Raw genomic sequence first — 24,477 nt, forward strand, 5'->3', positions numbered from 1 at the left:
CTTTGGGGTGTATGCATCCATGAGATGGTTTAAAGTCATAAAATGGAAATGAAAACTGAGAATTGATTATAATTCTAGAGGTTTAGTGCTCTACAGTGCTAGAGGTTTAGGGGCTACAAAAACCCAAACCCAGGGACTAGCCAGTGAGTAAGACACATTCAAATAGAAGCATTTAAAGAGGTCCAGGAGAGAGCGGTTAGGACAGGAAGTACACACCCCAGCACATGAGCAGACCACAGCAGCATGTGATCAGGAAGTAAAGAATGATGTTGTAGGGAGTTAGTGCCTTGGTATTCCAAGGAACATGGAAAGCTCAAGGTTTCAAGAAAAGATAGGTACCTCCCAGTCAGGGCACCAGAGGGAGTCAGGCATGGGGAACCCCAGAGAAAGAAAAGGTTTCCCAACAAGCTGGAGACCCCGTACTGCCCTTGAGCTCTGGCACGGATTTGAAGAATTTGGATAGCATTATCCTGAGACCAAGCTGTTCCCAGAGCCTGAGATGGGATTTTGCCACAGCTGTTCTGCCTGCGGCCAGTGGACAGCTGTGGGAGAGTGAGCCAGACCCTTGCTACACATTTCGTCTTTTTTCCACCATCATGATGAAGGGCAGCTAGCTTCTCCCCAGTTACGTTAGCATCTCATGAAGATGTGTCATGAAATGGTTGTGAAGTCGCCTTTTCCTCCTTCTGATCATACCCCTGGCATCTATTCCAAATGTTAAGTGGAATTTCCCCCCTTTGATGTAAACATCCCAGTTGCGAGACAAAGGGTCAGAGAATTCTGTTAGGTCTTTATAGCATACAGGAAAACATTCTTCATCTTTTGCAAAAATACTTGCTCATAAATGCTCAGTAACTATTTGCTAAAGGAACAGGAGCATGAGCAGGATAGAGTGAGCAAGGGAAAGAGAGAGAGAGAGAGAGAGAAATGAGGAGGGTAGGACAGACTGAAGAGAGAGACAACAAAAATATGATTGGATGTATCTGTCCTCAAAAGTTCAGTTTTTTAAAAAAAAAACTTCCTTATAGGATCAGCAGCTCACCCCACCTAGTATGGAGTTTCACAAGCACTCCCTTATTTAATTCCCACAGCAAACTTTACATACCGAGTAATTTCCCCAGGGGACACACTCCCATCTCCCACATTCTCTTCATTTACGCTGCTGGGAACTGAACTAACTGATTTGAATTCAGTAATTTTTTTTCTTTTGGTTCATTTGTAAAATTATTGAGACATTTCAAGCTATCTTGACCCTGCAGATGACAGAAGAAATATGTAACTCAACTTCTGACAGTTTCCACAGTTATTTCGTGTTTCTAGACTCCCATGTAAAAATTACCCATCTGCCAAGAAATATACTAGGAAAGCCTAAAGTAGCCCTGAAAAGTAGGCAATAGCTTTCTTAACAACACTGCCAGAGACCCATTGTGGCCTAAATCAGGGGTGGACAAAATTAGTTCCACAAGGGATGACCCAAGGAAATTAAAAGAGTTTCTTGTGGACTACAATTTTTTTTCCATTTAAACGTAAAAAAAGCTTTCTCGAGCCCCATTGTGTAGGGAAGGAAAGAAATATCAGAATAGTGTTACAGCTTAAAGAATGGTAGAGAGAAAGGAATTTTCAAGAAGCATGGCTGAGGTTATAAATTTTATCTACTTTAATGTTTATTAAAACATAAAAGGAAAAATCAGAATTACTGTAAATTAGTCCTTGTTGGTAGACTGGGACATTCAGAATAACTTTCCTTATTGAGCAGAAAAATGTTAGTGAGAAAGTCAACACTATTTTGGGGCCTTAAGACCTGAGTATCTGGGCCTATTTGACAATAAGCAGCTCCTCAGAGAGTTATTTTTCATATTTTACATCCATATGGTGTTTTCAAGTTCAGCAAGTGCATTCACACGCATGTTCTCATTTCTTCCCTGAAACAGCCTCACAAGGACTACGTATCATTATCCTCCCATCTTAATAAATGGCCTCTCCCTTCACCCAGGTGGCTCGGACCAAGAATCTTGGGGTCATCTTTGACATTTCTCTTTCACTTTCACCCCCTCATGTCATCCATCAGCAAATTCTATTCACTGTACCTTTGAGAGAAATCCAGAGTTCAGCCTCTCCTCACCACCACCATATCACCATTTGGATCCAAGCCTTGAACCCTTAACTCCCTCACTTGTGCCTTTACTGATTAAGCAGCCCCCCTCCTGCTGTCCTTCCTTCCCTGTAGTCTGTCTCCCAACATGAAGCCGGAGTAATTTTTTTAACACACAAGTCAGATCCTGCCACTCAAATGCTGGAAAACCTCCAATGATTCCCCATCTCACAGTCAAAGCCAGTGTTGTTACCATGGCTACGAGGCCCTATCTGATAAAAACTCCACTACCTATATGACCTTGATCACGCTTCCAGCCACAGTGGCCTCCTTGCTCCTCCCCACCTCCACGTGCACCCCCACCTCAGGGCCCTCGGCCCCACCTTTCCCTTGGATGCCTTTTGCCTTGGATGCCTCTTCTCCCCCACCCAACTTTCCACCTGGTTCACCCTGATTTCTGCATGTCTGTGTGCCATGTCAGAATGTCAGAATGCCTGGCCCACCTGTGTCTTCTCTCTTTCTTACTCTGCTTTATTTTCAGCAGAGCACTCATCATCAACTCACACATCACATATTTCTTTGTTTATTAGTTTGTCGTCTCTCTTCCCCATTAGACTCTGAGTTCCTTGTCATCAGGGACCTTTGTCTCCCTTGTTCAAAGTAGCTATTACAGGGCCTACCAGGTAGTAAAAGCCCAATAAATTAATCTAATGGTTGCATAAATGAGTAAGTGAATGAATGAATTCCCACTTTACATATATGGGAAACAGACGTGGGGGTGGTGAACAGTCTTGTCCAAGTGAGAGTAAGCATTGGAGCTGTGTCTAGAATTACATTATTCCTTCTGGTTCGACCTTAAATGGAGGACCCAAACTTGAATGAAATAGAGAGCTCCCCTGATTCCATTTTGGTTTCATTCAGTGAACTGCCGTGCCCCAACCTGGAGTAATTTACAGCAAATCTGATTTTCCTGTTATGCTTTAACAGAACTTGCAAGGGATACAGTTTATATGTCTCAGCCATGCTTCTTAAAATCCCCATTCCTCTTCCATTTTCTTAGCTGTGCTGTTGCTTTAGACGTCTTGTTCTTCCAACTATCACATTCCTCTCTCTTCCCTGTAAGTCTCCAAGACACTGCTCAGATTGGTGTAGACTCTCAAACAAGACTGCCATGACTGACCTAATTAAATATTTCTAGGGTCCCATTTTATCTCCTTCATTGGCTTATTTTCTGTAAATGCCGATTAAATCAAGTTGGCTGATAGTGTTGTTGAAATCCTCTAAATACTTCCTGATTTTCTATCAATTATTGAGAGAGAAGTATTGTAATCTGTGACTATAATTGTGGATTTGTTTCCTCTTACAATTCTGTCCATGTTTGTCTCATTTATTTTGAAGCTCTAGTATGAGACGCATAAACATTTAAGGTTATTGTAACTTCTTGATTAATTGACCCCTTTATCATTTGAACTGTTCTTTATCCCTCGTAATATTCTTTGCCCTGAAATTTACTTTGTGTGACAGTAATACAGCCCCCCCTCCAGCTTTTTAAAAGACTAATGTTAGGGGCTCCTGGGTGGCTCAGTCGGTTAAGCGCCCGACTTTGGCTCAGGTCATGATCTCACGGTCCGTGAGTTCGAGCCCCGCATCGGGCTCTGTGCTGACAGCTCAGAGCCTGGAGCCCGTTTCAGATTCTGTGTCTCCCTCTCTTTCTGCCCCTTCCCTGTTCATGCTCTGTCTCTCTCTGTCTCAAAAATAAATAAACGTTAAAAAAAAAATTTTTTTTTTAAAGACTAATGTTAGCATGGTAAATCTTTTCCATCCTTTTATTTTTAATTTATGCCATTAGAGTCAAAGTGCATTTCTTGTATGCAGCATGGATTTGGCTCTAGCCTTTTGAATTCAATCTGAAGATCTCTGCCTTTGAATTGGAATATTTAGCCTATTTGTATTTATTGTGATTATTGATATAGTTAGGTTTAAATTAAATTGCTGTTTGTTGGGACACCTGGGTGGCTCAGTTGGTAAAGTGTCTGTCCTTGGCTCAGGTTATCATCTTGTGGTTCATGGGTTTGAGCCCGCATTGGCTTCTGTGCCGACAGCTGGGAGCCTGGAGCCTGCTTCGGATTCTGTGCCTCCCTCTCTCTCTCCTCCTCCCCCACTCGTGTGTGCGCACACTCTCTCTCTCTCAAAAATTAACATACACTAAAAAAATTGCTATTTGTCATCTTGCTTTTTTTCTGTTTGTTCTCTCTGATCTTTGTTCCTTTTTCCTCTTTTTTCTTTTTTTCCTTTTTTTTTTCCTTTGCCTTCTTTTGGACTAACTGAATATTTTTATGATTCTGTTTTATGTTCTTTGTTGTATTATTGTCTGTAAATGCCAATTAGGTCAATTACTTAGGATATAATCCTTGGCAGTAACCACTTACTAGCTGTAGGCAAGTTGCTTAACCTCTGTGGACCTCATTTTGCTCGGCATAAAGTCACAATAGTTTTGCCTCATAAGGTTGTGAGAAACTAAATGAGTTACTACATGTAAAGCATTTAGAAGAGGGTCTGATACGTGGTAAGGGCTACAGCTGTGGAACAGCTGGTGGTGGAGGTTATTCTTACCAGTGTTTGCTATCATTCATTTATGGTGCTTCTCCCCAGTCCATGCATCTTCCTGCTGGGCTGTGGCAAGAAGCCTCAGGCATCTGGAGTCTTTGCACCCTCCATGCTCTCACTCACTCTCCAAGGAAGGGAGAGATGCCTCCAGAAAGAATCTTGGTTTTGTCTTAATGTGACTTCTCTTCTTTTTTTTTTCAATTTTTTAACATTTATTTATTTTTGAGAGAGAGAGAGAGAGACAGAGAGACAGAGCACAAAGGGGGGAAGGGCGGAGAGAAGGAGACACAGAATCCGAAGCAGGCTCCAGGCTCCGAGCTGTCAGCCCAGAGCCTGACGCGGGGCTCAGACTCACCAGCTGTGAGATCATGACCTGAGCCAAAGTCGGACGCGTAGTTTCTGGCTCCACAGCCTGCCAGACTGAAACCTCAACCTATCCTTGGTCTCCATGTCCCTCTCGGCCATCCTTACCCCTTCGTAAGGGGTCCAGGGGCAAGTGATTCCGGCCGAGGTCCTGAGGGGAGCCCGTACTCTTCTCCCTGCCCTGGCTGCTCCTCCCCAGGCATCCTGGGAGAAGACATACAATAAAACATTTCCCCATGAATGGCTGTGGATCACCCACCATGCGTACACCTAGTGCTAAGCCCAGGGGATGTTTAATAAATAGAACTGAGTTACTAATTCATTGCCACTCACAAGCATCAGGGGAAGGAAGACCGTCCCGTTTTTTATACAAGTGACAAGTTACAAGCATCACCATGGGTGCTGCCCTGCCAAGTAGTCCCAAGACCCAGGGATGCTGGAGCCAGGGGGCCATGGAAGACCCAAGAGCATCTTTCTCTTTCCTCCGTTTTGTCGTTTGTAGTTCACTCTGGCCTCTCATAGAATGAAACTGACAGGGACGTCTTTCTACTAAGACTACTATTTCTACTACGGCCACTGCTACTGCTAAGGATAATGACAAGCCACAATATTACCTAACGTCACCGAGCACTAAGTATGCGCCAGTCTGTGCTAAGCACTCACCGTGCATGGTCCCCATCAGCCCCCACAACAACTTGGCACACTGTCCCCATGTTACAGCCGAGGAAACGGAGGCACAGGCAGCTAAGCCAAAGGGCACTTGGTGGCAGGGTTCAAACTCCCACACAGGTGTTTCCACCCCGAGTCTGAGATACAACCACCAGGCTAAACTTTGGCTCCCGACTCTGGAACGCTGATTTATTTGTAAATCCAGATTGCCACCATCCCGATGGCCCGCAGAGAGAGTCAAGGGCCACTAATGCCCATGCAGATAGATCTGTCTGTAGTGTGAGGAGCTTGAGGGGAAGGCCACCAGTGCATCTGCAATGACAGAACTCCCATCTGCTGCAGGTACTTTGCGTCCTGTCTCCTGAGCGCGTTTCAGCCTAAGAGAATACAGAGCCGGAGCTGACTAGACAGAAATGATACAGTGCAGCCCTCAGTTTTTCTCGGTTTTGACACCTTCTGGTATGTGCCAAATTAGCAATAAATTCTGAGGAAAACCTCCGAGGGAAAGCCCCTCCTTCACGCAAACCAACTGATACTTTGCAAAGGAGGATTGTTGATTTTTTCTCCGATGCCACTCAGCTTTCCCATTCAGAAGGCTTTCACCGGAAAAGTCCGATTGGAATAGCAATTCGTGTTCTCATTTCAGGAAAGAAACAAAAGTTCATGGGGGCGCCTGGGTGGCTCAGTCCGATAAGCAGCTGATTCTTGATTTCGGCTCAGGCCATGATCTCAAGATTTGTGAGTTTCGAGCCCCATGTCAGGCTCTGCGCTGACAGTGCGGACCCTGCTTGGAATTCTCTCCCTCTCATCTCCTCTGCCTCTCCCCCCTATTTATTTACACAGAAATAAATTCTCTGTATTTCTCTGTCTCTCTCTCTCTGTCTCAAAATAAATAAAGAAACTTAAAAAAATTAAAAAAAAAAAAAAAAAAAAGAAACCTAAGTCCTTCGTCTAAAATGGAACAAAGAATAGTGCAGTGAAAAGGGTACTCTAGAACCAGACTATTCCGGGTTTCAGTTCTGGCTGTTCCGTTCACCAGCTGTGGAATCCTGAGCTGGTTACTTGGAGTGCAGATCCCTCACCTGTAAAATAGGAATAATAATGTAATGAAGTACCTAACCATAAGCATGTACTTTGTGTCGGGTCCATGCACCAAGGCGACACGGCTCCAGACTCCAGGCCTTACCCCCTCCGGGTAGGTACAGTACATTTGAGTAAAGTGCCTGAGACAGCACAGCATACTAGTAAAACTTCATCAAGCAGTAGCTAGTATTTTATTATGCTTCAGTGTGAGTTATATTCTGTGGCTTTTAGTGAATTCCTTTTCCTGCTTTCATTTCCATCACCTAAAATGATAAGTTTCAACGGCACCTGGGTGGCTCAGTAGGTTGAGCGTCCGACTTCGGCTCAGGTCATGATCTCATGGTTCGTGGGTTTGAGCCCCGCGTCGGGCTCTGTGCTGACAGCTCGGAGCCGGGAGCCTGCTTGGGATTCTGTGTCTCCCTCTCTGCCCCTCCCCTGCTCACACTCCGTCTCGCTCTCTCGTTCTCTCAAAAGTAAATAAACATTTAAAAAAAAAAAAGTGTTAAAAAAAAATTACAAACTTCGAATGTAGTGTCTGTGTTAACTGTTCTGAATTTGTCTATGTGAAGTTCAAGGAAAGGGGAAAAAGAAAATGGGCACTAGCTGCCAGATAGAATTCCAGAAAAGTAGGAGACTGTTCTAACCTTGCCCGTCATTACTACAAATACAAATGTTTTCACCCACTTTCTTCATATGATTTTCATTTCGTCTGTTTTCCTGTGTCCATATGTCCGAGGAGATTTCTTTCCACATATTTAGCTATTATTTACTACTAGTAACGATACACTTTGCTCTGTACGCAGAGATAGTTTATAATAAGGCTGACATTTATTGTGTATCTACTTTCTGCTGTGCCTCGCGCTCCTATTTCACAAGAATCCTCTCATTTAATCCCCACAACAACCCTTCAGGAGAAGAACCATTCCCTTTTCCAGGGCACCAGACAGTTAAGCGCCTTGCCCAGCATCTCAGAGTAACCATCATAATGAGAACCGGAAGACAGTGATGCTAACAGTTACGGTCCAGTGAACCCTCTTCCTCTTTAGCCCTGGCCACACCTCCTTTTGATGTCAATGTCTGCCATGAATATGTGAATATATTATTTTGAGAAGGTTGAGAGCACTGGCCAGGACAGTGGATGGCGGCTGGGGGGGAATCAAATCAACAGTGGAGCTGACCATGTTGGCCTCAGGGCTGATGTACTTACCAGCCATCTAACCACTGCCATGGCCTCAGTCCTGGTCCAGGCACCATGCTATCTCTTGCCCCTGGACCACTGCCACCAGGTCCTTGCTGATCTCCCTGCCTTCTCTCTTGCCCCCTTCATCCACAGTGCCTTCTCCATCCAGCAGCCCCTGGAACCATCTTAAACAGCCATATGATCATGTCTCTACCCTGGTCAAAACCCTTCCATCGCTTCCTATCCTGATTTATAATGAGTGTATTAACAATCTGACTTAGCCATTAAAAAGGTCACTCTCTCTGCTGTGTACTGCGTGGAGTGTGGGCAAGAGTGAAGCAGGGAGACCGGTTAGGACACAGCCTGTTGCTATGGCCCAGGTGGACATCTTGGAGGCTTGAATGGGGAGCAGCAGTGGGGATGGAAACAGTTGAGATATATTTTGGATGGAAAACCCAAAGAACTTGGTGATGGAGTGCATGTCTTTATGCAGTGTTTTAAAACCTCATCGGAAACATTTACAAAGGTTGCTCTAGTTTCCCAAGATCATGGCCTTCCAAACCCATTGAAATAGAACAAATATATACTGACCTCCTACTACATATCAAGAACCATCCTAGGAATTTAAAAAGCACAACAAGGTTCTGTGCTAGGAATTTAGAAATAAGAATTTAGAAAGAAGGAATAAGGTTCCTTCCCTCAAAGAGCTCACAATCCAGTAGGAACAATAAATATAAAGACAAATTATAGTAGTGTAATCATTGTAACAGAGGAGCCATCCATAAGGCCCAGGGGGTGTGATGACATCAAGGTAGGGATTTAAACTTAGGAAGAATGTGAGTTTGAACATAAGGAGCTGAGAGTAGACAATTCCAGGCTGTGAAGCACGTGCAAAATTACACAAGTGTGAAACTTCCTGGTGTGGTCAGGGATTACGGGTAATGTAATGTGCAGATGCTGAGTGTAGACAGTCGAGCAGGGCCAGAGAATGAACAGGTTTTCAGGCCAGGTCAAGATGCTGGATTTTATCTCTATAGGCTACAGTTTCCCTGAGTGGATTTATATCACTGATGGCACACACAATCATCTTAGTGATGTACAGACAAGCGTATGTTCGTTAAACGTTTACGTATGTGTTTTCATGTGAGCCACGTAATATATAACTAGTGTATCGAGGCTATAATATAAAGTTTTCTTTCAAAATAAATGTATTTGTGTTAAATAAGTTAATTTAAAGGAAAATGCCAAGTAAACCATAGAATAGGTGGGCAGATACAGGATAGATCATGAAAGTGGAATGTGAGTGGCCAAAGTTTGAGGCTCCCTTCATGTAAACAAGGGAGACCCACCGAAGGAGTTTCATCAGGGAAAGGCGTGATAGCATCTGCAAATGGTGGGCCGCATCTCATGGCCAGGAGGGGGATGAAAATCATTCTGGGTGTCCTTGACACCCATTAAAAGTGTCCTCTACCACTGTCCATGGAAGCAAAGCTGTGGGCTGGGACTGAAATCGTGAGGGTGTGAGGGGTAGAGACTGAGCAGAGTGATGAACTTTGCAGGAAGTAAAAATCAGCTGCACTTGGCAATGAAGGAGTAAGGAGGAGGAAACAGAAGAACCCAGGGTGACTCCTGGGTTTCTGGCTTAAAGATCTGAGCACATTTTGGCCACCAGCCAGTTCTCAGAGCCCCTGAAATTTGTCAAATGGTATAAATTTTAATTAGGTGCATTCTTCTTTATGTTCCAAAGCGGAAATTCTGTCTGATTCCAGGTGAAGTGAGGATTTGGAAGTTGTCCAGTTGATTTTTATAGCAGATAAAGCCAGTTTGGGAACTTGAGTATTTGAATGTTTTTGAGTATGACCAGATCTCTCCTCACTTGGTCCAGTAGAGCCTGAAAACCAGGGGCCTCACTTCCTTGATTAGTGTCAGTTTAGTGTGCGGCAATCCACAAGGCCAGCGGAGTAATTCGCGAATGAATTAGTAAGACCACTTGTAAAATCTCCAGATAGCTTTGAGTTATTCCTCTGTAATTCTTAACTCTCCTTTTATTTCACTTTTCTGTATCAAGATTAATTTCCATCAACAGAAGAGCATTTGGGGAAAGGGGAGAGGTATAGGGAGAACTTTCTATGTTGACGTGAAATTTCTTCCCTGTTAATATACCTGCATTTGACAGAATTAGAGCAAAGGTGGAGGGTTGGGGGCGGCTCCTGGCTGAGCCTCTACATGAGGCATAGGGGCTGGTTGTAGGATTTAGCCTTCTTTTTTTTCTCTCGTGCAGCTTTGGCAGGAGTTTCCCTATCTAATAGACTTCCAGCACATACAAAAATTATGTCTCCATGTAACATTTTCCAAGGTGCTTTCTGGAATCAATCAAAGAATATTAGTCAAGTGTGAGGAGGGGCCACAATTCCTTCTGGGAATGGAAGCGAACTTTGGCTTGCTGTTCCTTATCCTCAGTCACACAGCGCCAAAATCTGTGTTCTTTTTCTGAGCCATGTGCATTTCCTCGTTTATGAGTACCAAGCTTCACGGTCAAGTGAATTAAACAGTGCAGTCGCTCAAGCATTAATGCAACTCTGGTCTTTTTCTTTTTCCTTAGGTATTTATGGGCCATCGGTAAGAATGTCTGGAAGAGATGGAAGAAGAGGTTTTTTGTATTGGTCCAGGTAAGTCTTCAACTTTGTCTATCTTAAGAGCCATCAGTATTAAAGATTTGGATTAAGGATTAAGATTAAGGATTAATTAATGGTTTTTATTTGAGGTATAACTTAGAGCGCACAGTGCTCAAGCAGTTAGCTTAATGGCTTCTTACCCATTGTATAAGCATGTGACTACACTTCAGAGGCACATTGAAATTTCCGCTACCCGCAGCACTCCCTTGTGTTGCTTTTCCCTATTTTTACATCACTTTAAAATTAGAAAAATTAAGGCATGCTCGTTATTTTAGAATCCTCGAATGCAGGAATACGTAAGATAAGTGGGAGAGGTGAGCTGCCCGTGATGCAGGGCCCCAGGGAGGAAGCAAGCGTGTGCCTGGTTGGGCCATTAGGAACACTGACATTGTTTTAGAAGAATGTGCTATTTACAAAAAAAGAGTCAGAATTTACTTAGACTTTTGACATCTCTTTTACTGTTTGGTATGTTTGATTTTGAATTCCCTGGTGTTTGGGGGTGGGGGGAGTATGCCACTCCCTTGGTTCGTAGGGCTTCCAAAAGTCTTAACTGACCTCCTTTAACTATGTTTAAAAGTCTGGAATATATCTTTCCAGATATATATATATATATATATATATATCACCAAACTCTGTGTCATCCTACAGCTCGCTTTTTGTTTTTTTAACATAAATCACTATAGACATTTTTCCACGTTTGCATAGATAGCTCTGGCTCACGTATCTGTAGAATTTTCCTTTTTGAAGGACTTGTGGGCTTCCCCAATTGGAACTATTATTAACCATGCAGCAAGGAACATCTATCTATATATAGATACAGATGTGGATGTAGATATTGGTATTAATAATACATGAGTAATGTATAAATAGTACCTTTGCTCTCTTGTCTATTTAAGAAAAAATGTCCAGAAATAGTGCTGCTTGTCCTTGATAATCTCCCCGCCCTTTTTAAAATTTGGTTCATCTGCTTCTTGCGTCAGGATTTTTCAGTTTATAAGGGCACCTGCCATTGCCTCTTTGTAATTTGCGGTCTCCACCAGAGCATATACACTGTAATTTAATTTGCAAAAAAAAAAAAAAATTCATATATGCTGTATTCTGGAAGATGCCACAAAGCAAGGCAACTTGTGGTTTAGTGACTAAAAGTGTTCATGGGGTTACTATGTTCACTACAGGCATTAACTAGTATTTAGAGCCATTCCAATTCTAAATCTTAACTATAAAGCAACTGCCTCTTAGGCCCGATGGCCTTGAAGGTTCTACCAACCCTGACCTTCTAAGATGTGACTTCCTGTAGACCTAGTCAAGTCTCTGCTGTGCTACTATGGCAAAATGCATCTCTCTGGCTATAAGCAAGAGGTCATTTTTGCTTTTGTGGTTGCTATGGGGTAGAACAAAATCTTAGAATAAATTAGCCCAAGGAAAACTTTGGAATTGTGCCCAAACTCCTAAATAATCCATAGCTAGGCAAGGAGTATATTTCATCCTGAGATACATTTCTTCAAACTATCAACTGACCAGTATTTATTGAGCATCTTCTCTGTGTAGGGCACTTGGTAGGTCATAGAGAAGAACTATGAGGCCCGATCTTTCACTCCCAGAAGGGAATCTGTTAGAAGTGCTTTATATATGCAAACAGCAGAAACAGACCCAAGCTAATTAAGGTAATAATAACAGGATGTTGAAAAAGCTGAATGAGCCATCCTTACTACGACAGGACCCAGAGCAGTGCCAGAAATCCAGGTGGAGGGAACCCTGGCTGTGTCATCAATGTGGTCCTAAGACAAAGTCTGCTCTGAACATTTTCTACCCTTGTATCTCCAGTCAGTGGCCGAATATGAAAGAGAGATCAGTTCAGCTTGGGTCACACACCCAGCTCTTAGCAGGGGCAGGCCGTGGCACTTTGATTTAACAGTCCCACTGGGCTGTCTCCAGTGCAAAACCAGGATGCCATGACCAGAAGGAGAAATGGATGCTAGCTAAGCAAAAACATCTGGTGTCCTCTCTAAAGAGAGGGCATTATAAATGGAGAGACAAAATGCACCAAAAAATACAGTGCAAGATTATGGACAGTTCTCCCCCATCCAGCGCTTCTCGCTGGGCAGAGCGGCCTTTCTTGGAATCACTTGTGAGGTTGCCCGGCCTTTCCCAGTAGATTATGTGCTGTCTCAGGGCTGGTTCGGTTTCCAATTTATCTTTGTGTCCTTCCCTCTTTCCCCCGCCACACACATACACATCGTCTAGCTCAGTACCTGGCGTGGGCATCCAGGACATGTTTGGTGGAATAAAGAAGGAAAAGAAAGAGAGAGAAGAAGGACCTAGGCTAGGCTTCAAGTGGTTCTGAGAAAGGAAAGATCAAACGGCCTGGAGAGTGGCCGGTGGCAGCTTCCCAGAGGAAGCGGGACAGGTGGCCCTCTCACCATGATACACAATCTCCCCTCCTCCTCTGAGCTATTGGTCCACTGGACACATGACTTTTCTCTGAAAATCTTTGAAATGATGACGTACTTAGGAGAAATGGCTGACCTCTCGCTTTGCAAGCGATTTCAGAGGGAAAAAAACTCTTCAGGAAAAAAAAAACACGAGGAAATGTGCCCAAAATATCAGTGAAGCCTGTCTGTACAATATGTACTGAACTGAAAAGGAGAGAATGATTGTGTTAGGCGGTATAACTGGAACACAGACATCTCGGGGCCTTCACGCTGAGCTTTCTACCACGAGAAGACATGAATCGCACAGTCGCTAAAAGCCAAGTTCCGCGCTCACATGTGAAAATCAGCAGAGGGCATACATAGCCCGTGTAAAGTTCCACATCTTTCCTGGACAGCTGAAGAGAACACTTTCGGGATTTCAATAGGTTTCACTTACACATGATTCTCATAACTTTCAAGAGCCATTGAGGTGCGTTGGGGATGTCGATCGTCCAAACATAACCTTCAGTTCCAACTTAAATCAGATTCCTCCCTTAACAACCTCTGTGGCCAACACAGGTGACATGACAGCCCACTGTCACAGAGCCCTGTTCACGACAACAATGTCTAAAAGCAGTTTGATCCTACCTAGAAAATATTGCATTGTCTTTAGATTCTTCCCACTTTTTCTCCTCCGTTGTCTAAGTGACCACATTTGCAAGTGTTTTATCACAATGATAACCCAAAAGCTCACCCCCTTTGAAACAACCCCAGTGCCACCATAGTTGCAAGAGCGCCAGGTCTGGCCCAGTTCAAGGGAAGCAAAATCTCTGAGGCTGCTGGAAGAGAAGGATGATGGGACAAGTAGTAACAATCAGCACCCAAGAGCTGCATGCCATGTTGATTTCAGTCACAGGTATAAACGATCACCAGTTTCTTTTTAGCCACCAAACCCTGCCATCGAAACTCAAAATGCAGAAGGGAAACCAGGAGAACCCACTCTGGCCAAATGTGGGGATGGGTGAAGGAGCTGGGGAGGGAAGCAGATTCCCCTCAGCCTGCCCCCCACTCCCCAGGCAGCCTTGGAACAAGCTTCAAGGACATCAGCGTGCAAACCACACATAGGAAGTATATGCTACTCGAGTGACTTACTGAATATTTCTTCCTTTCTACTCACGTTAGGTCTCGGGAAGTATTTTTACAGAGAGTTTGTAATACATGATTCCCAACACAAATATGAATTCCATTAAATTTAATTTCAAGGAAAACAGTGTGGAAAACCTAAGAGGAAGAGAACACACCCAACACCAGTCTCCTCAAAATCCTCTCCCCTCCCACCCCCAGCTCTCCTCCCCCCCCCATCACACATACAGACAAGCACATAGAGTCTACGTTTTTGTCTGTAATGAAGAACTATTAAAATTCGCCCTAAATGAGATTTCCTTTTAGTGTTACTACTTTGGGGGAACCAAAAGATAGATTGTAAATGGACTTCCTACTAGCCAGGGACAAAGGGTATCCTCAGAGGGCTTCTGTACCAAAGCAGCGATTCCCATTTCTAAGGGCTGAGACTAAAATCAGAATGGATGTGGCTGGACGCTGCCCCCAACCTGGGGAGTTCTGTGCCACAGACTTAAGTCTTCCTATGCAATGAGATGGTGTTCTCCAGTACAGGCCCAGACCACCGGCCCTGGGTACTATTTAAAATCCACATCCCAGAGCTCCTGGGTGGCTCAGTAGGTTAAGCATCTGACTTTGGCTCAGGTCATGATCTCACCGTTCATGAGTTCAAGTCCTGTATCAGGCTCTGCACTGATTGCTCAGAGCCTGGATCCTGCTTCGAATTCTGTGCTCTCTTCTCTCTCTGATCCTTCCCCGCTCATGCTCTGTCTCTCTCCCTCTCAAAAATAAATAAACATTAAAAAATAAAATCCACATCCCAAGTGCCATCCAGAAGGTTCTGATTCAGTAGGTCTGGCATAAGACTGGGGAACTTGTGTGTTACAAGCACACCAGGAGATACTGTTGCTGGTTACCCAGAGACTACCTTTAAAGAATTATTGCCTCAGTGGTCGTTGTCCTTTTTAAAGCAAAGGCTCCTGGGGTGCCTGGGTGGCTTAGTCGGTTAAACGTCCAGCTTCAGCTCAGGTCATGATCTCACAGCTCATGGGTTTGAGCCCCACATTGGGCTCTGTGCTGACAGCTCAGAGCCTGGAACCTGCTTCACCTTCTGTGTCTCCCTCCCTCTCTGTCCCTCCCCCACTTGCACTCGGTCTCTCTCAAAAATAAATAAACATTTAAAAACTTAAATAAATAAACAAACAAACAAATAAAAAGCAAAAGCTGCCGTCCCCTTTAGACCACACCATCTCAGAGTTTATGCCCCCATGGAGCTGAGCATCAGAATATCGATACAGATGATTATATGCAAATGACATGAGAAAGCTTCCTCAGCCATGTTCCTTTAAGTTCCAATAGATGTCTCAAAAACATGGCTGCAAACTCTAACTGAAAGAGTAAGGGGAAATGAGTCCTCAGCACCCCAAGTCAAGAAGTTGCTGGTAAATTCATCCTAAACCCTGGAAGCCATGGGAAGAACCAAACACACTGGTTACCATTGTTAGGAACTCTGACCAAACCAATGCTAATGATAAAGGTGACAATTCCATAGAGCCCTCCTTAGAGCTCTCCAGCTTGGGTGTGTAAGGGGAGGAATGGAAGTGGCCAACTCATCACCCAGACCAGGCTAGGAAGTCTCATCACTATGATCCTTTTAGTTTAAAAATATTTTTACTAAAAATATAAGATAAGGGGCGCCTGGGTGGTGCAGTTGGTTGAGCTTCCGACTTCAGCCAGGTCACGATCTCGCGGTTCGTGAGTTCGAGCCCCGCGTCGGGCTCTGGGCTGATGGCTTGGAGCCTGGAGCCTGTTTCCGATTCTGTGTCTCCCTCTCTCTCTGCCCCTCCCCCGTTCATGCTCTGTCTCTCTCTGTCCCAAAAATAAAATAAAAAATATATATATATAAGATAAGATAAAAGACAATACAATACAATAAAAATATTTTTCTTCTATGCCCAAAAGACTTTAGGTCAGAATCAGTTTTTGATTGGTCTTCAGCAACGTATTTCTGAGCCATTTTTTCCCTGTCTAGCACCATACAAACCATAATATTATGTGGCTCTTCTAATAATGCTGACAGTTGCTCATATTTGTATGGCCTCTTAGACTTTGCAAAGTGTTCATCAAGTTGGTCTTTACAACCTTTCTGTAATACAATGAAGACAAGTCTTAACCCATCTCATATTTGAGGAAAGTGAGGCTCAGAGTGGTTAAGTGACGTGCCCATGGTCAACAGCTAATAGGCAGCCAATGTGAAACCTAACACAGGTCTTCTGACTCCAAATACTTTCCATGATTCCAAGCACTTGATGGGACCAGTCCCCAAGAGATTTATGCCTATACAATGTTCTAGAATTAAATTACCTTGCATCAGACAGAACCAGTGCTACCCTATTGCTGATTCCCTATGTATAATATAAAAACTAAAAACTCTGCTCTAGCTTTCAGAAAAATCACTAAATCTGAAAAGGATAAAATATTGTCTGATAATGTAAAGTGCCTTGGAATATAGTAGTTGTCGCTCAGGAAACCATATTAAATAAGTCAACCCCACAAATGAATTGTAAGACTGGGGCTCCTGGGTGGCTCAGTCTGTTGAGCGTCCGACTTCAACTCAGGTCATGACCTCGCGGTTCACAAGTTCAAGCCCCAGGTCAGGCTCTGTGCTGACAGTTCAGAGCCTGGAGCCTGTTTCAGATTCTGTGTCTCCCCTCTCTCTGCCTCTTCCCCACTCGCACTCTCTTTCTTAAAAATAAATAAACATTAAAAAAAATTTTTTTAATGAATTCTAAGACCTATAAGTAGTTGAGTGATTTTTAACTCTCTGTCCATTTTTCCCACTCAAATTTACAGTTGCCTTAAAGAACATATGTATTTATATTCTGGTTGCAAATGACACCAACCCAAATTAGCTTAAGTTTTAAAGTGGGAAGAATTGTATTGGTTAGTTAATTAAATTAGCAATTGAATAAAGACTCTTCTGGCAAGGCTGGGTCCAGGGCTCAGGCAAAGCCATCACGGCTTTGAGCCTCTATCATTACCATCTCTTGATTGTGTTTTCTGATGAGCAGGTATCACCCTCAAACAACATTCTCTCCCTGCAGAATACTGGGAAGGGTCAGGATTTACACCAGTTTAGCAGCCCCAGAAGAAAGAAAGCTTTTCTTCTCAGTAGTTCATTGAGCTTTTATTGGCCCTTGTGGTCATGTGCTCATCTCCCTACCAATCACTGTAGCCAGGGAGATGTGATGCTGATTGGCTAGGTCGGGCCGTATGTCCCACCCACCCTACCTCCTGCTAGAGGGGCAAATACCCCTACAGGAGCCATATAGTAGACTGAAAGTGGGAAAGATGGTGATTTCGTCTAGTAAAATCAGCATTCAGCTACCAGAGAAATTAATACTCTGTATTCAAACATAAGAAATGTTCCACAGTTGTTATCATCGGCTCCATTTAATGAAAATGAAACTGAGTCCCAGCAGAGTTAACTGAATTACCCCAGGTCACACACACCTAGAAAATAGCTGATCTGAGCATCACATCCAGGTCTGTATAGCTCCAAAACCTATTCTCCCTCTACTCCACCAGGTGGCCTTCATGTTAACGTCAATCAGGAGGCTAGGATTTAGACTCTGTGACCCTTCATTTACAACCAAGTCACGTTAAAAATGGTCCTGAGGCGCCTGGCTGGCTCCGTCTGCTTGATATTGAGGTTGTTAGTTTGAACCCCAAGTTGGGCATAGAGATTACTTAAAAATAAATATTTTTTGGAGGCACCTGGGTGGCTCAGCCAGGTGAGCTCTGACTCTTGATTTTGGCTCAGGTCATGATCTCGGGGTTTGGTTTGTGGGTTCAAGCCTCGCCTCCAGCTCTGGGCTGACAGCAGAGCCTGCTTGGGAGTCTCTCTTTCTCCCTCTTTCTCTGCCCCTCCCCCATTCTCTCTCTCTCTGTCTCTCTCTCTCTCTCTTCTCTTTCTCTCTCTCTCTCTCTCTCAAAAATGAATAAACTTTTGTTTAAAAAATAAAAAGAGGGGCGCCTGGGTGGCGCAGTCGGTTAAGCGTCCGACTTCAGCCAGGTCACGATCTCGCGATCCGTGAGTTCGAGCCCCGCGTCGGGCTCTGGGCTGATGGCTCAGAGCCTGGAGCCTGTTTCCGATTCTGTGTCTCCTTCTCTCTCTGCTCCTCCCCCGTTCATGCTCTGTCTCTCTCTGTCCCAAAAATAAATAAAACGTTGAAAAAAAAAATTTTTTTTTAAATAAAAAATAAAAAGATTTTTAAGTTGAGCATCTTTTAAAAATAAAATAAAAATGGTCGTTGGTCTCAGGAATTCTATTCTTCGTATCGTAAAAATTTCTACATCTTCAGATCTTGGCTCCATCAGTCAGTGCTTCCTCATGAAAACTTTTCCGCGGCCACCCAACTAGACCAAATTCCTAAGCTCTTATAGTACCATATATCTCCTTTTAAAATACTTGTCCCCATTAAAGTTACACATTTCTAAGGTAATGTGATTAATGTCTGCCTTCACACTAGGCAAGAGAGCAGAAGTCATATCTGGTTTAATACATCTATATATTCCTAGCACCAAACGTATTACCTAAGGATTTGTTAAATGAATGAATGAATCTACCATAAATAAAAACTCTTTTCTAAAATGGATGTATGTGAACTTTGGGCAAGGGCGAGTGACCGGGGTTCAGTAAAAATAACAGCTGAGGCATTCATAAGAAATGATGGTAAAGGCAAGAAGGGGGGGGGGTGGCTAGACAAAATGTATTCTGTCTTTAGTCATATGTGCAAGGACTTAAGTCTTCAAGGGATGATGGGGTGAAGGAGAAGGGAGAGTCCAAGGAAAAGAAAGCACTGACCCTTACATCTCGTATCTGAGTGCTGGTTGTTAAATATACCTGAAAGTCAGGGACTGAAAGTTTCTGGACAGTTCCTGTATATTAAAACAATGGTTCTCGGGGCGCCTGGGTGGCGCAGTCGGTTAAGCGTCCGACTTCAGCCAGGTCACGATCTCGCAGTCCGTGGGTTCGAGCCCCGCGTCGGGCTCTGGGCTGATGGCTCAGAGCCTGGAGCCTGTTTCCGATTCTGTGTCTCCCTCTCTCTCTGCCCCTCCCCCGTTCATGCTCTGTCTCTCTCTGTCTCAAAAATAAATAAACGTTAAAAAAAAAAAATTAAAAAAATAAAAAAAAAAAACAAAAAAAAACAATGGTTCTCAAGCTTCAGTGTGCTTTAAGAAATATCTAGAGCAGTTATGAAAAATATCAATCCCTGAGACCCAGCCTGACCTGAGATTCTGTTGTTCTGTCTTAAAGAATATACATATTTATAACTGATACCCCACCCTCCCATACGCATGCTCTAATGAAAGTGGCCTCAGCCCACTCTTTAAGAAACGCTGTTAATAAACCATTTCCTAGTTTAAATAGTGCCTGAAAATAGGCTGAGGGTGGCTGTGTAAATTGGAGGTCCGGCCGCCTATAAACAAACCTTGAAGGCTGTACCCTCAGAAGTCCCAACAGCCCATCTGATCCCACGATTCCATATGAAGGTATGCACCAGGTGAATATTCCAAAGATGTAAACGTTGCAGTCCTGTAGCCTTTCTCTCCAAAGGGCACTTTCAGATGTCTGTGGGTCATTTCCGATCATTGGGTCTCTGTTTTCTGTTGTTCTGGGCCAGCCGCTGTGGCAGGGGTGGCCAACTCTCTGACTTGTGACATTCTAGGTCTTTCTGTGCCATCATTACACGAGTGCTCACCATCTCATTAACTTCTTATCAAAATTCAGTTTAAAGAGAATTTTACTGAGGCAGAGAAACATTCATTTCATTGGCAATGCCTTTCACTTAGTGATGTCTTGTAGAAGCTTAAAAAAAAAAAAAAAAAGCAAAACATTCCCAAACCTTTTGCTATTCCCCCACCCTTCCAACACGCTAGAAAAACTGAGGTGCCCCCTCACATTTGCAAAAATTGGAATTTCTTCTTCCTGCCTTTACTTCCTAAAGTAAGTCACCAGATTCCCAATTAAAATGCTTCTTCTAATAAACCGATTCTAGTTTCTATTAGCTCGAAGTTTGTCAGGACAACTTCTGCAGTATTACCAGAAGAGGGCAGCAGAGCACAGCGCTCCAGGAAGCAGGCACCTGAAATAGAACAGGGAAATCAAAAACCCAAGGTGTGTAGCAATAGTAAATGCATGAATCTTGAAGTGACGCCCTTCTGTTGTGATATTTTTCTGATCTCAAGTTAGCATCTGCGACGCTGTTAATCACGTTAACAAACTACATCATCTCTTGTGTTGCCAGAGACAGGTAAAAATCACTGTGGAACCGTTCTGGCAATATGTATGGTCAGTCTCATGCTGGGGACCCGGGAGATCATTTATTCAGACAAGCAATGAGTTGGAAAGGTCTGGTGCTGTGCTTAGGGTAACATGTAAATTTGGAACCCCCCCCCCCCCCAGAATATCTTTATTAGATTATACATACTTGACTTTTTAGAACCAATCAGACTCAATCGGCCAATGCCCTTTGTATGGTAGACTTTGTTTATAAGGAGGCAAATATAACCAAGACGTTTGGCTCCCTAGGCTTACCTTCAATGGATTTATAATCTAGGAGGCAATTATACCTACTCAACTACTCTATATTAGAACGGTAGCAGTAAATGCAAGGAAGCTGCTTATTTAAATGTATAGATTGAGCATTTGTTATGTGATTGTCACACATAGTATGTAAAGATCTTTATTGCTCAGTTAATCCCCCCAGCAACAGTAGGATGCAAGTAAAATACGGACGAGGATGCTGAGACTTAGGTAGGTGAAGCTTATCAGAGCTGGGATGGACCCCTTGGCCAATGTGACCCCCACGCTTGCCCTAGGAGAAGAGATGCTGTTGGTTATTCTGCTTATTGCAAAGAATAATGAACGTCCACTTATGAAAATACTCTTAGTGATCTGGCCTTCTGTTTTCCTTGAAGTCCCTCAAGGCCTTGCCATATAAGGAACAGGTTCTGCAAACCATATATATGCATTGTGAAGAAAGTTTTCACTAGGAACCAACAGAGGGCAGCAGTAGATAAACCAGTCACAGTCCTTTATCTGCCATTAGGACCTTCAGGCCCCAGAGGATGTGGGAGATGGGTGATGGATGGGTACAGGGCTGGAGAGCACCAATTTCTAATTGCCATTAAAAAAAAAAAAAGACAGATCTCACCATGGAGGAGGCTAAAAATGTCCCCAGCAGGGATCAAAGTTCACTTAGAAAATGTCTCTCTTAATAAAGGGAACTAAGAGATAAGGGATGTGGCACTCCTTCTCCAAGACGTTTGACATTGTGGATGGTAAATAGGCCCACAAGCTTTTAGCCCAAACCCTGAGGGGTGCTTGCTCTCCCACAGGCACCTTGCAAATGAGCCCGATGCAGAATTGCTAAGTTTCCGTGCTAGGTCTACGCACACCATGGCGACAGGGTCCTGAAGGCCGGCCTGCAGCTGTGGAGCCCTCGCCCGGCATTGGCATAGATGCCCGTGTCACTGGTGAGGGCTGCCCAGGGACAGCGGCCCTGCCATCAGGGACCGAGGCTGGCTCTACTGTGACTGGCACCTAGTGATCAAGGGCTCATTGCTTGTGACAGCATGTCACTTCTGCGCTTGTCTGAGATGTAGGGAGGACTTTGCAAAGCAACCAGAAGCCCTCCTTCCGTGGGAGACGGGAGGGGGGAAACAAAAATGTGTGGCTTGACTCTGAGAATTGGCTTGCAAAAAATAAAATGGTAACAAGAAATAGTTGGGGCATTAGCAAACGAGCGTCTGGTCCCTAACTGCTGACCAAAAGGCCTGTACGAACGGGGCAGTCTCAGCCAGGGCCAAGGTTACATTAGGTAAAACCTATAAAATTTCCACTATTTGACCAGTTTTGAGCTACAGAAATGGCAATTTGCGTGTGGCTTAGCCCATTAAAATAACAAACAGCAATAATAACTTCTAGCTTTTATCAAGCACTTGGTGTCAGGAATAAATTCTAAGACCATTCCACACGTGAACTCATTCAGCTCTCACAATAAGCCAGTGGGGAGGTAGGTCCTCACATTATATCCCAGTCTACACGTGGGGTAACAAAGGACCAGGGAGTCTGAGTAACTTGCTCTAACTCACACAGCCAGCGGGTAGCAAACCTCAACCTGAACCCAGCTACGAAGTACAGGGTCTCAGGGACAAGGACATGGTTGACGGGAGAGGGTTTCTTCAGGGACCGAGGTAACAACCTGACGATCTGCTTTTCCTTCCCAGGTCAGTCAATACACGTTTGCTATGTGCAGTTATCGGGAGAAAAAAGCGGAGCCTCAAGAACTTCTACAGCTGGATGGCTACACTGTGGACTACACCGACCCCCAGCCAGGTACCCACCCACCCTCCAGGCTCTGCACCCACAGAACTCTCCCCTGACACCAGTCACGGGTCAACTCACATTTCCTGAGCGCGTCCTCTGTGCCGGGCACTAAGCCGACTTACTAGGTCTTGCACGTGACCAGGACAGCCACAGGCCCTGATCTTATGGAGTTTCCATCCCGGTTAAGTGAACGCCGTCTCAATCAAGGGCTTTGGTTTTACCCAACGGATCTTCATAAAAGCAAACAGAAAACATAATACATTTTTCTTTTCCATAGCTGTGGCATGGGAAACGTGCACTCCACCTAGAATGGTACAAAGGACATGACTGAACGGGGAGTCCTATCGGTGCCCTCAGGACTATGTGTGTGTATGTCAGTGTGTGTTGTTTTTCACCAGTGATGTGTGGGCCTGGCAGGGTCTGCGTCTCCATGTCTAAGGGAGCCCATCCTGCGTATATCTGTCTGGTAACTACAATTCAGGGGTAGCTGATGGCACTTGAAAAGAAAGCCCTTCTTTCCTAAGAAGATACCAGTCCCCCAGCATAGACACCCCAGCTCCTAGCCTTATGTAACTAAAAGAACCACACAAATGGTAGTATTTCTCATAAGTTCTACATCCTGCCCCCTCACACCTCTTCCCTCCCCCCCCCCGTTTTATCTTTTTCCCGGGGGGAAAAAATGAATAAAAATCAGCCTCAAAGAACCTTCAAAATGGGGGGGGGTGCGAAATCATTTCAGCATATTAATGAACAACAAGCACCAACAGCCCTCTCCCAGAGAAGTTTATTTTTATGCCAAATCTGCACAAGGGAAACATTTCCAACCATACTGCTTTATTTGGCCCAAAACCTTTTTTTCTACTCCCATATTGCTCTTCCACATGCAACAAAATACACATAAAAGAAAAACAGAGTTTGAGAAAAGATAGGATGTTAACCTGAAAAGGTGCGGCGGGGGGAAGGCCCAGCCCGCCTCGGAAAAGGAGCACCTTCAGAATCACCACCCTGAGTAATCTGGACCAACGCCCACCTCCCGCCTTGGTAATCTGCTTCGGGCCAGAGCGTGATAGGGAGCTGACCACGGAAGGCGAATGTTTCCGCCTGGAAAGCCTTCCTAGTGAATGGAGACTACGGGTTTGAAACAGTTGCACGCATCTCACTGAAAGGATGTGGCTCCTGCGTTAAGAAACCAGCCTCACGGGTTCTGTGATAGTCTGCATTCTTCTCAAACCATCGAGTTCCCTTGAGAAAAATAGATTCCAACTTTCAAGAGACCTGCGTTTTCCAGCGGGAGGCGAAAGGGCCCCACCTGAGAAGGAAATACACCAGCATCTTCTGACAGTAATTCCTGCCGCGCCCGTTCACTGCTCCTTTCTCCCACACGGTTGCGTTTGGACCTTACACAATCCCACCAAGGAGACAGGACCAGGATCATCTTTCCCATTTTGAAAAGAGAGAAAAAGAGCTGGAACTCAGGGTCTAGCCCACGTCATTCTTTGGCACTTGCAGGAAAACACAGCGATGCGTACCGCTAGAGCAAAGCTCGAATTGTTATTTTAGCCCAGGGAAGCAGAATTCTCTTCCTACACTGGGGAGGGCAGGAGCGGAGAGAAAGCTGTTCTGTACACATGCAAAAGTTAGCCGTGCACATATATGCTAAAAGCCTCTTTTCTTTTTTCCACATTGATCCCACGGGATATCATTTATAAATTCCTCCACCAAAGGTGTAAACGGAAAGTAAACGGATTATGTTCTTGAGAATAAGAAGCCACTTCTTTTCTGCTCTTCCGTGTACGAAGTCCTATGTGTTTCCAAAGTGATGTGTGACTGAAAATGGAGATTTAAAGGCTCCCACTTGTCAGAAGAAGTCTAACTCAGAACTG

At 44.2% G+C, this 24,477-nt stretch overlaps 1 protein-coding gene across 29 annotated transcripts in view; it reads left to right on the forward strand.

Annotated features, from left to right (window-relative positions):
• The window catches only part of CADPS (calcium dependent secretion activator), a 481,928-nt gene that overhangs the window by 294,397 nt on the left and 163,054 nt on the right, over positions 1–24,477 (forward strand). For all 29 annotated transcript variants that reach the window (XM_086697709.1, XM_086697711.1, XM_086697714.1 and 26 more), the window contains exons 9-10: positions 10,597–10,663; positions 22,495–22,603. In XM_086697709.1, the coding sequence (XP_086553835.1) occupies positions 10,597–10,663; positions 22,495–22,603 (176 nt within the window). The remainder of the gene's footprint in view (positions 1–10,596; positions 10,664–22,494; positions 22,604–24,477) is intronic.

This window comes from Puma concolor, chromosome A2 (assembly GCF_028749965.1).
Source record: "Puma concolor isolate L17-30 chromosome A2, mPumCon1.1.hap2, whole genome shotgun sequence".
Lineage (NCBI taxonomy): Eukaryota > Metazoa > Chordata > Mammalia > Carnivora > Felidae > Puma > Puma concolor.